The following is a 17,023-nucleotide window of genomic DNA, read 5'->3' on the forward strand; positions in this document are numbered from 1 at the left end:
CTATCGAAATCTTAGATGGTATTTGTTTTTTTACTTAATTTTAAATAGAACTTTAATACTTGATAATGTTAAATATTCGATTGTTTGTTTTTGTAATATTTTATTTATATTAAGTATTAAAAAGTAAAGAAAAATCAATATGTTATTTTTTAAATTTAAAAAGAAATTATATATTTTGACTTTTTTTGTTTAATAAAAAATTTATAATAAGTCATGAAAAAGTAGAAAAATGAACAATCTAAATTCCGAAAACAAATTGGTTTAAACAAAACGTTACTTAATTCTAAATAGAACTTTAATACTAAATAGAACTTTAATACTTAATAATGTTAAATATTAAGTTGTTTGTTTTTGTAATATTTTTATTCCTATTAAGTATTAAAAAAATAAAAAAAAATCAATATGTTATTTTTTTATTTAAAAGAAACTAGCATATTTTGACTTTTTTTATTTAATAAAAAGTTTATAATAAGTTATGAAAAAAAAAAGAAAAACAAATAACCTAAATTTTAAAAATAAATTACTTTTACCAAAAAGTCAAAAAAACAAACATCACCAAATCTTTCCTCGATTATTATTGATAGTGATGAAAGAATTCAGAAGAAGTGTGCTCCTCCCCTTTGCTTCCACCTCCACCAAACACTGAGAAAATAAAAACGAGAGAAAAAAGAGTCACTTTTGGCCATTCCAAAATATTCAAAGCGTAATGATAGAATTGTATCCCACACGCTAAGGCCCAAACGTGTTCCAAGTCCTTAGGGTCCCAAGCTATGCTCAATTTCTGAAATTTTAAAAGTCAAGCCGTATAACCTAAATATACGATCATGCAAATATTTTTCATAAATATTATTTAAAATCACTCCTTTTTCTTCCACTCATATATTTTAGGATATCCAAACTATATCTGACTTTGAATCTCAAGCCGTCAAACTTTGAATAAGCTTTTGACACATGTGGTTAAATAAAAATAGAAAATAAAAATAAAAAAAACGTGTATAACACCTCAAGCAGAAAATCCATTATGATTTTTGAGTAATTATCAATCTAACTTTATCGGTTAAAACATTTTATCTTCTTTTGGTTTTTTCAATGATGGTACATCGTACCCTTATGAGCATGTTCTAAGAGTCATCATTTAAGTTATTCATCCTTAATTTTAAAGACGATATGCATCATGGTTTCAACAAACGTTTTTATTACTTGAACTCGTGGCCTTTATTGTAGGGTAGGTCAAACCTTTTACAACATTTGATATTACATCCGATGACTTTATTTTAAGAATCGTTATTTAGGTGATCAATTTTCGAATTTAAAGAATGATAATGCTACCCACCAATAAATAGACTATTAACTTCCCCATAAATTACTCTTTCTAATATCCATTTTTGTTTTTTGTTTTGTTTTGTTTTTTTGTTTTTTTGTTTTTTTTAAGGTTGAAAAAAATAAAATTAATTATTAAAGGTGTATTTCATTTCTTCTTGGTATTAGTTTTTCCCTTTAAAAAACAAAATTGTATTATTCATTTTATTTTTTTATTTTTTATAAAATTATTATCTTAATTTTATGGGATATTTTTTATTTTTTAACTTGATTTTAAAAATATTAAAAATGTAATTCTCAAAAATAAAAATTTATGGGCAGATAACAATAAGTAGCTCGTACTATATGCAGACAGACGCCTTCACCGGGGAGGGTGACGTGGCAAATTATGGACCGTCGGTGGACTAATCAAAAATAAATAGACGCGGTGTGTGGTGGTCAATTGCCAGGAGCCAGACCACCATGAACTTTTATTTATTTTTAATTTTAATACACCAACAGGACAAATGAAAAGGACCGGGGAAAGGAGTCGGAGAGTGAGTGATGAGTCAGTGACTCGGATTCACACGTCATCATTTTTTATTTTATGGGAATAAAAAAACGAAACTATTAGGAAGAGGAAAAATGGAAATGACGGAGAGCTTCCGAGAATGGGGATATGGGCATGGGGTCAACCTCACTCGTGGACGCCATCCCCACTCAACTGCCCTTCCTTTTCACTATATTTACGGGAATGCCTATCTGGTTTCTTCCGCGGAACCGTGTCTGGTAGCGCCCCTGGTTTTGTCGCCTTCACTTGGCGTTAAGCACTGTGACTGTTTTTACAATTTTTTTTTTAAATGATAATAATTACACCCATTTGAAAATTTTTTTTTTCTTATCACCATTTATATTTTAAATTAACTAAATATTTTTTGGCATATTAATTCGTTGGAAATAATAAATTTGGGTTATGGACAAGCGTTGACGACGCTTTCCTTATTCTTAATTTTGACATTTTGAGTTTGAATTAATGTAAGAAATGATGAGCAATAATTTGGGGTGTGAGAAAACTACAGGAAGAGTGGAGCCGTCTTGGGGGACTGGGATGCTTCTGAGTTCTGACCACGTGTTGTCAGCTGACATGGGTCGTTGGAGACTGCTCAGGGGCAATTCAGTAGTTGTTAGGAATAGTGAGGGTAGTTGTTGTCGAAGTAGCATTATAAATATGATTAAGCCCACAGAGCTGCTTTAATTTACTTCGCAGAAAGAAGAGCGGTTACTCCTCTCTGCCGTCAGAAGGGGGTGGAAGAAATGGGAATCTTGAGCTGACAATCCCCAAACCAAGGTAGCTATTTTTGTAATCAAATTCTTATGCTATTCTCAGTTTGAAAATTTTCTTTCTGTCTTTCTTTCTTTTCTTTTTTAGATTTTGTGTGGTGAATCAGTTGTCCTTTGGTTTTTATTTGGTTCAAGATGATTTTGGGTTGTTGTTATTGTTGGTGGGTAGGGTTTTGTTTGATTAAATGCGGGGTTTAAAGCTGAGGTTTTCTTTGGTTAATCATGAATTGGGAAGAGGGGGTTTGTGTTAAAATTTGCAAAAGGTGGGTCTGTTTTACCCTTCGTGATTTTGCTTTGGAATCCGGAATGGAAATTGGTTTTATTTGTTTCCACCCGTAGGGTTTTGGTTTGTTATGGTTTAAAAGAATCATATTTCATGGTATATTCCATTCCAGGAACCAAGCCTGTTTGGTAGTCATGGGGTTCTGAAAAGAGGATTTTGGGTATCCTATCTGTAAGTTTGAGTTTCAATTCAAGTGGTCTGGATGGTCAATATGCCGAAATCCTGAAAATTTCAAGGGAAAAGCATTGGTGGGTGCTTTGTCTTGGAGCTTAAATCATTTTCACTAAGAAATGATATTTAGGGTTCTGAACTGGTATTAATCCGGGGATGGGTTTGTATTTTCCAGTCAAAAAATCAAGCTTTTGATTCTTTTACGAGCTTATGCTCACAGTTAACTGGTGTGATACGCTGGGAAGTTAGTGTAAAAACAGGGAATTTCACTGGAGATTAATGTTTTGGGGTTCTAAAGACAGGCTGAGGGCCTGATTCGTAGGGTAGGTGATTGAATGGATGGATGGATCCTTCTCCTTGTTTCCGCGTCAAAATCAAGATGATTACAAAGTGTCATCTAGGCAATATTTTGGAGCCGCAAGAGGCCTTCAATGATTGTGCTAGTACATAATTGGGGATTGAAGGGTGGCTACTTTTTTTCTTTTACCTCTGTTACCTTTTACCTTTTCCCCTAGCTTTTGCTTTGTCTGTTTCATATACCTTTTCTGCGAACAAGGAAATCGAAAATGATCGGATTGCTTCAAAATAGAATTCCTTCTCCAGCTATTCTCAGCACCTTCTTCTCATTTCCCTCTTTCTTCTTGAGATCTAAATGGAGCCTTGAAGTTCATTTTTCCCCTACACTTGGTGACTCTTTCTTGTTCCAAAGAAAACTCTGTAGTTTAATTTCTATATTCATTTGAATTGGGAGATAATTAAGCAGGCTTGAATTGGAGTTTTAGACGCTAATATTTTGGTTTGTAGTTTCCCAAAAGTTGATGATATGAGTTTCGGATTTAGGGAACCTGTTCTTCTTAGTGATTGGCTCCAGATTCAAGGAAGGTTTAATTTAGGAAAAAGTTCGGTGACTTCTATATAATTATCTCCTCAACAATGATTGCCTTCATGTTCAATAAACTTTTTTAGCATAGACTCAACATGTTACAGATACAGTCAGGTTGGATTTTCTGGTCTAGGATCAATGTGGATCTATTCCATAGTATGATCACACCCATGTACATGTCCAGTGCATTTGTTACTTACTCAGATTGGTGTGGAGGCTATATGGGACTCTCAAACTCCCATGAATCATTAACCCCCATACATGTCTGTTATTCTGTTTTTCATCATTTATTTATTTAGTTTTTCAATTTGTACATGCGGGCAGAGCTTTTGGACCAACTGTGCCTGTGCACATAGTCAATTGAAACCAATAATGTTGCAATCTTTTGCTTGTGTTCTTCGTCAACTCAATGATTATTTTTCAGTACACTGTCTGTAGGCCTGACATCAGAATATGCAAAGTATGGCCTGCATATATGGTTGAATCTTTTGCTGTTCAGGACCTCAGGTGGGGCATTTTTCTTGTAAATCTATCTTCCTAACAAAAATGGGGAAAATTGTGTCTTTCATCCCACCTTGGAATCTAGTAAATCCCGAGAATCCTAGTCTCCTCCATTTTTCCCTTAATGGAAACCTTCTCACAGGGTTTGATTTGTCATACAAAATTTAAGCTATTTCATTTCCTGTTAATTAGATTATCAACAACAATGGAACATTGTGCTTTCTCCTGCCCAAATATGGCAATATGTCTGCAAGAATCGTACTCCAAATCATGAACCATTGCTTACAGAAGTTGTCAAGTCTGCAATGAGACATTTTCAGGAATTGTACATCCTAACATCTAGTATAGGGATTCTTTGACACGATGCTTGACTGATTTGGTTGATCACAAACTGTCATCATTTTCTCTCCCAATCATGGACCAGTGCTTACAGAAGTCGCCAAGCCTGCAGTGAGACGCTTTCAGGACTTGTACATCCTAAAATCTAGAATAGGGATTCTTTGACACAATGCTTGACTGATTTGGTTGATTACAAACTGTCATCATTTTCTTATATTTATCTTCTGTACTTATCCTTTGAATTTCACTTCTCCCTTGACTGTTATGTGTGTGGGTTTTTAATTATATCTTACTGATTGCATTGAATTTGTTTCTGATTTTCCAGCATTTCCCTGTAGCAGAAGCATATGTCATAAGTTGATAAAGCATGGTGTAGAGTTGCTGAATTACGCCTAACCAGGATTATGGCTGTGGAAACAAATCATCTGGCTGCTTACTGAAAGGGCACGGCTCCTTGACTGCTTATCAAGATTTGCTGAGCAATAACATTTCACCTTTTAACAAATCAGTAGTCTATTGAATCGCTGAGAAAAATCCTGTAAGAAAGAGTTTCTACACTCCTGCATTTGACTGTCTTGCTTAGTCAATCATTAGGCTATTCTTAGATGCAAACGTCTGAGGAACACCAAAGTTCAGGTGGTATCCACAGGTTGTACCACCAACCTGTGCAAGAGCTCCAACCCTATTGCTTGTCTGAAATCCAAATTTTAGACAACAATGAGTGCCCCAGCAATGGCATCCAGCAAACGCACTTATCCTTTGGAACTTACAATGAACAGTACTTCACACTGGAATCAGCCCCAGTAACTGCTGGTTACAATGTGTGTGATTCCTCCCCATCTGCGGGCAGCATCTCATCTAACAGGAGTCCCTTTTCACCTCAAGGTTCTCAATCGTACTTGTCAGACCCACATCATTCCCCTGATAATGCATCTGGATCGCCAATAAGTGGGTCTTCTGGGGTTGATGATGGCAATGAACTGAGACACAAACTGAGAGAGTTGGAACTTTCACTGCTAGGGCCTGAATCAGATACTACTGACAGTTGTAATTGCTCTTTCAGAAGTGGTGCCCACCAAGCCGCCTCAATAGCTAGGTGGAAAGTAGAAATGATCCCCAGGTTAGACTTGAAACAAGTGCTTGTAGCCTGTGCAGAAGCGGTGTCAGAAAATGATATGTCCAGGACAGCAGATCTAATGGGTGTATTGGAACAGATGGTCTCAGTTTCTGGAGAGCCCATCCAAAGGTTGGGTGCATACATGTTGGAAGGACTTCGAGCAAGGTTGGAATTATCAGGGAGTTGCATCTACAAAGCCCTAAAGTGCAAAGAGCCCACAGGCCCAGAATTGCTATCTTACATGCACATCCTCTATCAGATCTGTCCCTACTACAAGTTTGCCTACATGTCTGCCAACGTTGTTATTGGGGAGGCCATAAAAAATGAACCAAGAATCCACATCATTGATTTTCAGATTGCGCAGGGCAGCCAGTGGGTATCCCTCATCCAGGCCCTTGCATGTCGGCCTGGTGGAGCCCCACTCATCCGCATAACAGGCGTGGATGATTCTGATTCAGCTCATGCTCGTGGTGGAGGACTTCATATGGTGGGGCTAAGGCTATCAAAGGTTGCTGAGTCCTGCAATGTGCCATTTGAGTTCCATGCTGCAGGCATGTCTGGTAGTGAGGTTGAACTAGAAAACCTTAGGATTTGTCATGGGGAAGCCCTGGCTGTGAATTTTCCATACATGTTACATCACATGCCAGATGAGAGTGTGAGCACTGCGAATCACAGAGACCGGCTGTTGAGGCTAATTAAGAGCCTGCAACCCAAGGTTGTGACGCTTGTTGAGCAAGAATCCAACACCAACACTTCCGCATTTCTCCCACGGTTTGTTGAGACACTGGATTACTATACAGCTATGTTTGAGTCCATTGATGTTGCACGGCCAAGGAATGACAAGCAGCGGATCAATGCGGAGCAGCACTGTGTAGCTCGAGACATAGTCAACATAATAGCATGCGAGGGGGCTGAAAGGGTGGAACGGCACGAGCTTCTTGGTAAATGGAGGTCAAGATTTTTAATGGCTGGGTTTAATCCATATCCATTAAGCTCCTCTGTGAGTCTCGCCATCAAGGATATGTTGAAGGAGTATAGCCCGAATTTCTGGCTTCAAGAGAGGAACGGAGCCCTCTATCTCGGTTGGAAGAACAGGATCTTGGCAACCTCCTGTGCATGGGTGTGAAAACCTGTGCGTACTTTAGGAGTTACAGCATACACCTGTAGATTTTTTTTCCCCTTGTATTATTCTTGATCATGAGGACTTTTTAGAAGCTCCATCCTGAACATAAATTTCTTGTAAATGCCCGCCTTGGAATGAAATAGAAAATCATAATGGATGAGTTATACTGCTATCTCTTGTTCTTCTAGACTTATCATCATCTGCAGGGTTACAAAAGACTTATTTTTTCAATCAGATGAAACAGTTGACCGTGACTACAATAATAATCGGAAAAAGACTTTGGAAATTACACTTTTATAGTTGTCCACGAAAAGTTCCATGACTCCTGACCGAATTTCACATATGTACAAACAATTTCAGACTACAAGGGTTAATGCATGTACAACAGTTGGACAAGTAAGCAAACTGTTGCTGGGAGGCTGCGGTTAACAAGACAGTGATGCAATTGTCAGCAAAGCGCTCTATGTGAAACCATTGGGATCTTCAACTTGATGTACTTGCACTTTGCATGGAAGACTCAGGTTGGACCCATGAGACTATTTTAGGGACCCATTAGTAAGCTCCCCATGCTTTGGGGGTATGGATTAGAGGACCGGTTTAGAGGTGGAGCCTCAAAGGTAAAGTTTCCACCTTGGTTTTCTCTAATCTCACGCTGATCAACGGAATCATTTGAAATGCTGTAGTATGCCGAAGATGAGGTTGCTTGAATTAGTTTACTACAGTCAGAACCCACAATATGGATTTGGGTTCGATCAGGGTCTGCCTCCATTGTTTGTGGCCTCTCATTTGATCCATTGTCAGGACTCAAGCTAATGCCAACCCCAAGATCAAGGCTTATTGTGTCAGTTTCTTCTAGTTTAGTCCTTAAAATGGCATCCATTGATGTCGAGTAAATGCTTGATCCTACTGTGTCATGAGTATTACTCCTTGCAGCAGGTACGTCATGGTTATGTTTTCCCTCATAAGTGGTTATGACTGCTTTTGGATCATGGGATGCTCTTTCCACATGTTTCCTGACTGGGCATCCGGCGTTTGTGCACTTGTAGTAGCTCCTACATAAAAGGGAAGGACACAAAATCATCATAGAACTTAGAAGAAACAAATTAGAAGGCAGTTAGTTATATGCTTCCACTATCAAAAAAGAAAGACAACTGCATCTAGAAGGCAATCCGTGCCACAACATTTTAGCATAACCAATTTACAGCCCAGAGAACCCAGTCAAAGTTGCTTCATAAAGAATGCACAAAAACAACTGGCAAAGAGCAGAGATTCTGAAGGTGGAAAAAGGGGCTGTCTAATTTAGAAATTTCTACTATATGCCTAGTTGATAAAAGGAAACCATACCTTGGATTAGGATTGCCTTTCACCACTTTCTGCCCATATTTGCGCCAACGATATCCATCATCTAGTATATCAACTTCACTCACAGTTTGAACAACCACTCGTGGTTCTCGAGTTGGCTTATGCAATGGAATTACATCTAAACCACCACATTCTAGCCTCCTGCTTGGATTTGTTTTTTTGTTTAAAAGTTCAACAAAAGTTAGTGCAGAATAAACATGCTAACATAAAATGTTCGGTCTCTCGAGTTGAGTACCTTCGCTTTGAATCAGGATCATCAACATCATCCTCATCAGCTTCCTGCTCATCATCACTTGCTGTGAATGGAGGAACCTCTGGCACACTATCTAGCTCACCATGATAAGATGTCTGGCCATGTGCATGGGATGTCTTGTCTTCAAATATGGCCACATATGAAAGAAATCAAGCATTCTATCCATATAAAATAACAAGCCACATATGAAAGAAATCAAGCATTCTATCCACATAAAATAACAAACCAGAAATTAATAGTGAAGTAGGCTTACGTTCTATGTTTGTTAAATAAGAAAACTTGTCCTGGGTCTCTTCATGGATGGACAGAGCAGCCCCAACTGCAAATCGACGTCTAGCTTGAGGTTTAGGATGATCATGCCTACCTTTGTAAATAATCTCTGTGACCTTTCCATCATGAGAGCGTTCTAATTGCTTCTTCACTTGGCAATTAGGGTGTGTACATTTGTAATAGCTTCGGGGGAATTCACTTCCTTTAACATGTTTCTGCCCATACTTCCGCCAATTATATCCATCTTCTGATGATTTTTCTGCAGTGAATGAAGGATTTGACTCTTTCTGTTCAGAAAGTGCTGCTTGGACCCCAATATCAAAACCCTGGCTCTGCTGCAGTTTTCCATAATCAATTTTGATAGGTAGACTGGCACTTGAAGCAACCATGGATGCCTGTGGATTGGGAGCAGTAACAGATGGATCTGCCGCCTTATCACTTTTAACATAAGATGATGTTGCAAATGACTGAGTTTGGCCTCGATCTTGGACTTCAACTCGTGACTCATGATGCTGAAGGTTTGAAGCAGAAGCCTTGAAAACAACAAAAGGACATCAGACTACATGTAAACTAAAGAATTTATCCAGGCATACATACAAACACAGGTCAAACTAAAGAAACTAGAGTTAAAAGGTTCAAACTAAAACACAATGAAAAATACTTCACAAGAATATGAGGCCTCAATTACATCCTTCTTGCATTTTTGTGAAATAACGAAGTCCTCACCTATATATGGTACTGTTTTCAGCAAAGTTAATTTAACATGATGCAAAGAACTATGTCAAAAAGACAATACTCTAAAAATATTATTCACTAAGATCATGCCTGAGAGATACAGCAAGTCCTCCATCAGTGAAACCTGACTACATGACAAAGGAAATACTGAATCCTTTCTTCTTTCCACGATAGTCCCAGAGAGTAACTTAAATTTTATTTATTCTCTCATTCAATTATCCATAAGACAGCATCTCTCAGGACTAACCCAAAGATTGACCTTCTAACAACTTTGCCACAAAGACAGAAGAAAGTGCTCAAGGATCAAGAAAATTTTCTGTAGTTTACTGCTTGGAACACATAGGAACATATTAAATTTTCTTCATCTTATGCATCATGCAGAGGCAAGGTACCCCCGAGGGTTTAGTAGAACATAATATGCATCTTCAAGGATAATACACATAATTCACCCTTGTGGAGTTTTAAACATATTTTATTTTATTTCAATTTTTTTTTATTGGAAGACAGATATTTTATTAGCCATTCAGGAAAATACAGTCATCAAAATAGTAACCAAATCCTGCAAAAGTAGATACACTGATTCAGCACATATTGAAACTTATAAGAAAATCAATTTAAAACACCAGTCTATGAAATTAAATTTTAGGTCTAAACGGAAATTACTACTTCTAGAGGAGTGATGATAACAAAACAATAAATCATGAGGAAATTACCAAATGACCTAATGAAGATAAGCCTGAACCCAAGCTTGATCTATTGTGGGGCCTGAACTCAAAGTTACCAACGTTTATCTCATTGCCAGTGGAACCATCTGCAGTAGTTGAAAATGATGCAGAACCAACAGGATCCAGCACTATTTGATTCTTTGGTAAGGAACCAGTTGTTGGGGAAGGCTCCACCTGCAAACCAAGAGCAAACACTACACAAATTATTGATTCAGAAGGTTTCTATTCAACATCTGGAGCTAATATAAGAACCAACAATTAACTCACTCTTATATCAAGGGATACATGGCAACCCTATCAAAAATTCTTTCTACCAAGCACGATGCAGGGAAAAAGGTAGCAATCCAGAAAATCATAATCATAAGAACTCAATAATCTTATACCAAGCCTAAACCACAGAAAAATAAATCAAACACGACTCCTGATAAATTTTCAAAAGTCAGCAGTACCCTACATCAGCTGTTTTCTCCATCTAAGGCTAATCCTGCTCCCAGAAGATGAAACACATGTATCTCACTGTTTCAATCAGAATACTTGTACACAAATAAAACATAGTCTCTTTTACACTGCATAACAGTACTGGATCAGAAGAGCCTAAAAAGGGTAACTAGATAGGAGCATCTATTCGCAGCATTGGTCAATAACAAACAAAGATATTTAAAAATGTCGAAACTTACACTACCGGCATAAAAGCTCTGAAACAGAATGGCATAAAGCGAGCATCAGAATCTAATCAATTACCTCAGCATAAATCTATCAACTTCTTTTCAAACAATTCTTCACAATTTTAATTCAAATAATTTACCCAAATTTTATGTGGAGAAAAACAATATGACATTCTACAACAAAGATTCGCATAACTTTAGTTCTAAAAATACCACATTCAATTCCACAAAGACCCTTAATAAACACCCGCTCACGCAATTCTCAACATAACAGTAAAACTCACTCCAAAATCAAGAATTGATTCCAGTCGCGCAATCCAGGAAAATTACTACAGAGTAAACGAAAACGTCCACAGTTTTTGAAGCAAAAAACTAACTTTCATGTTGGAAAGCAGCACCGGAGACTCGAGCAAGGAAGACGGACTCAAACCGGGAGGGATCGTCAGGCACGGCGACCTCGAGATCGGAAGTTTCGCCGGAGACATCAATTTATACCTTGAGACACTCGGCCCTGTTCCGTATGTAACCCTAGAATCGGATTTTCCACCGGATACGGTAGTTGGGGGATCAACACTGTTTGAAACAGTGCCGGAATTGCGAATCGCAGCACGGACATGGTTGGTGGAATTGAACCGATTGTCGAACGTTTCGGCAAATACGTCGGGCGATTTGGAACGAGAGTTTCGGATTTCGTAGTTGACGCTGTCTTCCATTATCAGGCTCGAGAGCGGAACAGAAGCAGCTGTGTGTGTGAACGAAGTGAGTGTGATTTGTGTCCTCGAGGGGTATTTTCGGGATTTCAACTCCCTGATGCGTGTTAATTTGGCTTGGCAGAAAGAGAGAAAGATAGAGGGAAGCGAGAGGCTCAGAGTCCGATGAGAACGTGGTTGACTTGGCAATTACACTATACTATATATACGTATTTACCTCTGTACTTGACCACGTGTAAATCATTTATTAGTCCAAATTCAAGTCTTGGACGACTTTTTTTTTCCTTTCACCAGTTACGTGAATTACATCCCTGGGGTCGAGCCCATCCGATCATCCCTCTTCTGGTCGACCGGCTCCTCAATCCAATTGGCTTGGCTCAATAGCTCCAAGTTTCTTAGAAATAGTTGTAAATTATTTATAGAAAATAAAATAAAAAAGAAAAACACGTGAAATTTCTTCTTACAAGTTACAAACCATATTTTTAAAATTTAAAAATTATTTATTATTTTTTCAAAGAAAAACAAGAGCCAAATAAGCCTTACATTTATTTAGGGGCTTGTTGGGAAAATAAAGCAGAAGTATTGATTGAAAACCTGACTAAAAAACGCACATTGAAAAATCAACTCATCATCAGAATTCGCATGTGTGGGGTTTAGGATAAGTTAACGTGATCTGTCCATCCAGAGTTAAGGGTCAAAAAATAACAATGATTCTAATGATGACAGCCATCTGATCTTTTGACTCTGTATCCCCTGGAATATTGCACTTCACTGATCAGAGTGCTATGATGATCGGTTGATCTTTCAAAAATGTTATCATTTTTAATGTCACGCTGCTTCCTCCATATCCTACTCACCTCATACGGTCGGAATCCAACGTTTAAAACATTCCAAAAATAAAAATGGTATTGAAAAAGAAATGGGAGTCATGGAAGGGGTCCCACGTGATTAACGGGCGATGATTGGAAGGAGGAGGAAATGGGAGTGGTTTGCGAAACAGAGAATCCAGCCTCCTATCATATAAAGATGGTAAGAACGTAATCATCATAACCATCATAATAACCACATTCATGCTATATATGCATCGACACGATTCCGAAGGAGTTATACGTTTCCTTAGTGATATATCGATAATCTCATCTCCTCCATCTCCTCTCTCGATTCATCCCTGTCTATCGCATAATCGAATCTATTGGCAGTCTCATCAGTTCACGCCACTGCCATTTTCTCCCTCCGAATCATATCTTCTCGCGTCCACGAACCGGTATGATTCTTTGTTCATTTGTATTCATTTGTTTTGTTTGTTGCGTCTTGTACTTTAGGTATTTTTCTCGAATGTCGATTTGTTTGCTCCTGTTGAATTCCTTGTTGAATACATATACGTGTGGTTCTGTGTTTTGTTTGTCGCCTTGCTCTTGTGAATAGCCATTTGTTTGCTCGATAATCAACGCTTTTCTTGGCACTTTCAGGGTTTTTAGGGTTTCGTAATGGTGGTTATTGTATTAGATATTTTGATTGTGATAATGATGATATTAATTGAACCTTTTGTGGAAAGAAGGTAACTTTCATTCCAAAAGTTGATAATCTGTTGTTTGGGGGGCGGGGGCTTCCACTTGAGTGCATTTTGGATTGATTGGAGTGGAGAATGCAAAGGGGTTTTTCTCTGTTTAGTATTGTTAGGTTTACGCACATGATTCAATTGCATAATTTGTATGGTGAGTTGGTGATTGTGCTGGGCGACTGTTATTGACCCATTGTGTTTGTGGCTGCTAGTACGCAATGCCAGTTGCCTCCCAAACAGAGGCGGGCTTTTAGTCATTTTTTGGGTATCTAGCCCTCTCAAGGCGGATATTGCCCTAATGGGTTTGTGGTTTTGGTGCTACTACATACTCCCATTGTTTTGCCTGTGTGGTGATGCCTGCCATTTAAGGATTTACGTGAAGAAAAGACAAATAATTGTTTGTTGAATATGTTTTAATTATAAAGTTTTGTTTATGTAGTTTTCTGTTATCGAATATGTAATCCGTAAGTAAAAGAAAGCAAACAAGCTGATCCCACATTATCCTCAAAATCACTGAGGTATTCTTTTGCCCTCTTCTATCAATTATGTTCATAATTCCAGTCTTGAGGAAGAACGGGTCGATTGTCTCAAATGTGTTTGGTTTGCTAAAAGTTATTCTAAGTTGGGGGTGTTAATCCTTAAGGCCAATTCCAAGTTAAACTTGCTTTGTAACTAATTTCTTTGATGCCCAAAAAAATAAATAAACCCTTTACAGTGCACAGAAATTACTAAAAATTGTTTATTGCACTGATTGTAGAAGAACTATCTGAATCTGAAGTCAAGGAGAGATCACTATTCGATTGAATGATCCCAGCTAATAAGGATGACTACTCAGGACATTTCAGAAAAATCAGTGCTGCGTATCATGCAGAGGGAGCAAGAGAGAGAAAGACGCCGGATCAGGGACAGACAAAGAAGACAATCTATGAGTCTTGAAGAGAGAGAAAAACATCTTGCCAGACGTCGCAGAAACTATCAATTGCGAAGACAAAAGGCTGATAATTCTCAATCGGATTCTCAATGCAAACAAACAAGTGCTAGGACTGGTGGAGATCAAAACACAAGGAATGAATATCAAGCTGCAACTACTGCATCTGAACTTTGTGTGCAAAGTGAGGTTATCACTCATATTGGATTAAATCAAGGGCAAGACAAACTGGATGTGTCAAGCATAAAGTTTGAGGGTAGGTTTTTATAATGCTATTATGTATTTCTCTGCTTTATAATAACCTTCTAAAAGTTTGTTTGCCAGTAATCATGTTGCTATTGTGTGAAAGTAAACATATTGTCACAATTGCTTTCAAACATCATGTAATAGATATGGAAGCTGGAGGTCACAAATTAGCTAAATTCCCAAGAAGACTACGGTTAAGTCATGTAAGGCATCTTGCACGATCAATAAACAATCCCATGGACGAGCTAACTGGTGACAATCGTCCGATAGGGGCAGATGCGGTAACAAAGAAAAATGCAAGCACCAAGTGTACGTTTAACAACATACAACTTATGGTTTTTCGATCTAAAGTTAAACTACAGTTCAACAATATCCTATCTGAAATATGAATTTCATATGGCAATCATGATTAATGCAGATAGATAGATTTGTTTACATATTTTCTTTTTTTCTTGTGATAAATTTTCTAGTTGGAGGTACTGATCCAGGTTCACCAAAAAGATTGCGCTTAAATCATGTTAAACGTCTTGCAAGGGCAGTACATTCTACAGTGAAGGAGAGTGCTAGTCACAAAAGCAAAGAGTGAAAAAGAAGGTACAGATTGGTCATCTGTGAAACTATGTTAACTTTCAACAATTGTGTATGCATTTAATGGTAACATTGAGAATAGTTTGGACAACTCTGGATTTATTTTAGCTACTACTTGCAACTTATGATTCCATTATGTGTTGCTTTTATGAACAACTCTGGATGTTCATTATTATTATTTTTATTTTTTTTCATTTTGTATATTTCAGGATGAACCAACCTCTCGTGCTAATGTAAAAAAAGACAGCCTTTTAGGGCTTACACATCATGAATGACATTCTTCATATCTTATTCCAATAAATGTTGGGTTCAAGGTATGTAGGTTACAAAAAGGTTTGTCTGATTTCCCCAGAATTATCTATGCTTGTCATCCTTTGCATATCTTTATCTCTTTCTTTATATTGCATTTCTGAAATGCGAAATCAGAACCGCAAATTATTATTATTTCTTTTATTCCATATACCATCGTGCTGTTGTTTCAGATAAACTAGACCTGTGCTGCTGAAATCTTTAAGCAAAATTAAGATTGCTGAAATTTATTAATAAAAGATATAAAGTTATGTAATCTCATTCTTGCATTCAAAATGTTTTTTGAAGTTATCTTTTAGTTTGGATGCATTGAATTTGTTAATATAACACCAAATTTTAGGCATGATACTTGATCAAATGAATGAATCTTTTAAAAAGTTTCAATGGAAACCATTGACTGCATGAAGACTTGTATGGTTCAAGTTGAAGGTGTTACAAAGCACAACCCTGAATGGTTGGGAAAAGATTTATCTGAGTTGCAGTTTATGATAAAATAGCATAACAGTAGGTTGGTCTTTCTGCATGGCATCTCTTTACCTTTGATCCATAACAATAGCTAACTACTATCTGCATTTGATGTCTCTTGCTGCACTTTGTGAGCTCTGATACTACTTTGGTTTGTAATATATCTACCCTATATCATGCATTTTTCTTTTCCTTTTCCTTTCTCTGGAAAGCAAGAAAATTTGACTTGCAAAATGGTCAGTGATTACCCCCTTTTTATAAACACTGTACCTAAACTCTTTCTGTGGACTAATCCTCTTTTCCCTCTTATGTTTGAAGATGTAGGATGGAGAAAGCTACGGTTACTAGCAAAGGGGACGAGGCTGATGAAGATAAAAACAATAGTTGAGACTCGATTACATTTAGGACTTCACATGATACTGGACAAATCTAAACTGAAAGTGTCCCCCAAGATGCGATGTGTTTGATATTGGTTTTGCTGGAACCTGCATGCATTGTTAATTCAAATTTTAAATTGATACAGAGGGACTCCCAACTGACAGTTGGGATGAATACTTGGAAGATGTTGATTGATAGAGAGTGTGAATTTTTACTGATTTGTTGATGATTGCTGTTCAGCACATTCTCTTGCTTTGGGTGGAGACATCAATGGTAGGGCTTTTTTCAATGGAGCCCACACTCATTCCTACATATGCTGAGCCATTGTGGTCGCCTGGCCCAAAATCCTGGGCTTCCTCCGGGCCCGCATTAAATCATTCAACCGAAGGTATTCATGCAGGATACTATTGGTCTCCGGAAAATTCAGAGGAAAATGTGAAAATAAATAAAGAGGAGAAGGAAAATTAAGAAAAGATAAAAAATAAAAAAATAAAAAAAGGAAAAATTTTAAAATAGATTTAAAGATTATGTGCTACTTTAAAGGAGAAATTAAAAGGAATGAAAAAAACAAACAAAAATAAAAAAGTAGATTTAATGTTGCTTCAAACTTATTTTACTTTCCTTTTTAACAAAAATTAAATAAGTCTCACTTAATTTTAATTATATTTGATTTGATTTGATTTTATATTTTTTATAAAAAAATTATTATTTTTAATATTTATTTTCTTTCCTCGAGAGAAGGTTAGAACTTATATTTTTTAGGCAATTTAT

The 17,023-nt window shown here is 37.1% G+C and overlaps 2 protein-coding genes and 1 non-coding gene across 8 annotated transcripts; 2 read left to right on the plus strand and 1 right to left on the minus strand.

Annotated features, from left to right (window-relative positions):
• The first annotated feature begins 2,533 nt into the window (after positions 1-2,533).
• On the plus strand, positions 2,534-7,229 carry LOC100245041 (scarecrow-like protein 21). Of its 2 annotated transcripts, XM_010648740.3 has the most exons (3): positions 2,543-2,647; positions 4,416-4,484; positions 5,143-7,229. In XM_010648740.3, the coding sequence occupies exon 3, from the start codon at positions 5,423-5,425 to the stop codon at positions 7,058-7,060; it is 1,638 nt and encodes a 545-aa protein (XP_010647042.1). In that variant the 5' UTR covers positions 2,543-2,647; positions 4,416-4,484; positions 5,143-5,422; the 3' UTR covers positions 7,061-7,229. The 2 variants fall into 2 exon arrangements, with proteins under 2 accessions (XP_002272401.1, XP_010647042.1); XM_002272365.5 differs by lacking the exon at positions 4,416-4,484 and having other exon boundaries at positions 2,534-2,647.
• A 91-nt stretch (positions 7,230-7,320) lies between these two features.
• On the minus strand, positions 7,321-11,954 carry WRKY20 (probable WRKY transcription factor 20). Of its 2 annotated transcripts, none has more exons than XM_010648737.3 (6): positions 11,445-11,954; positions 10,391-10,576; positions 8,926-9,475; positions 8,655-8,793; positions 8,402-8,560; positions 7,321-8,109 (listed from the first exon to the last, which is right to left on the minus strand). In XM_010648737.3, the coding sequence occupies exons 1-6, from the start codon at positions 11,778-11,780 to the stop codon at positions 7,599-7,601; spliced, it is 1,881 nt and encodes a 626-aa protein (XP_010647039.2). In that variant the 5' UTR covers positions 11,781-11,954; the 3' UTR covers positions 7,321-7,598. The 2 variants fall into 2 exon arrangements, with proteins under 2 accessions (XP_010647039.2, XP_010647041.2); XM_010648739.3 differs by having other exon boundaries at positions 10,857-11,794.
• An 866-nt stretch (positions 11,955-12,820) lies between these two features.
• On the plus strand, positions 12,821-16,478 carry LOC104878571 (hypothetical protein). 4 transcript variants are annotated; one of them, XR_009466772.1, is made up of 7 exons: positions 12,821-13,041; positions 13,778-13,856; positions 14,096-14,522; positions 14,657-14,821; positions 14,983-15,106; positions 15,310-15,414; positions 16,193-16,478. It is a non-coding gene; the product is annotated as a hypothetical protein (transcript). The 4 variants fall into 4 exon arrangements; XR_009466770.1 differs by lacking the exon at positions 13,778-13,856 and having other exon boundaries at positions 12,822-13,041; XR_009466771.1 differs by lacking the exon at positions 12,821-13,041 and having other exon boundaries at positions 13,075-13,856.
• The last annotated feature ends 545 nt before the right edge of the window (positions 16,479-17,023 follow it).

This window comes from Vitis vinifera, chromosome 10 (genome assembly GCF_030704535.1).
Source record: "Vitis vinifera cultivar Pinot Noir 40024 chromosome 10, ASM3070453v1".
In the NCBI taxonomy this organism is placed as follows: domain Eukaryota; kingdom Viridiplantae; phylum Streptophyta; class Magnoliopsida; order Vitales; family Vitaceae; genus Vitis; species Vitis vinifera.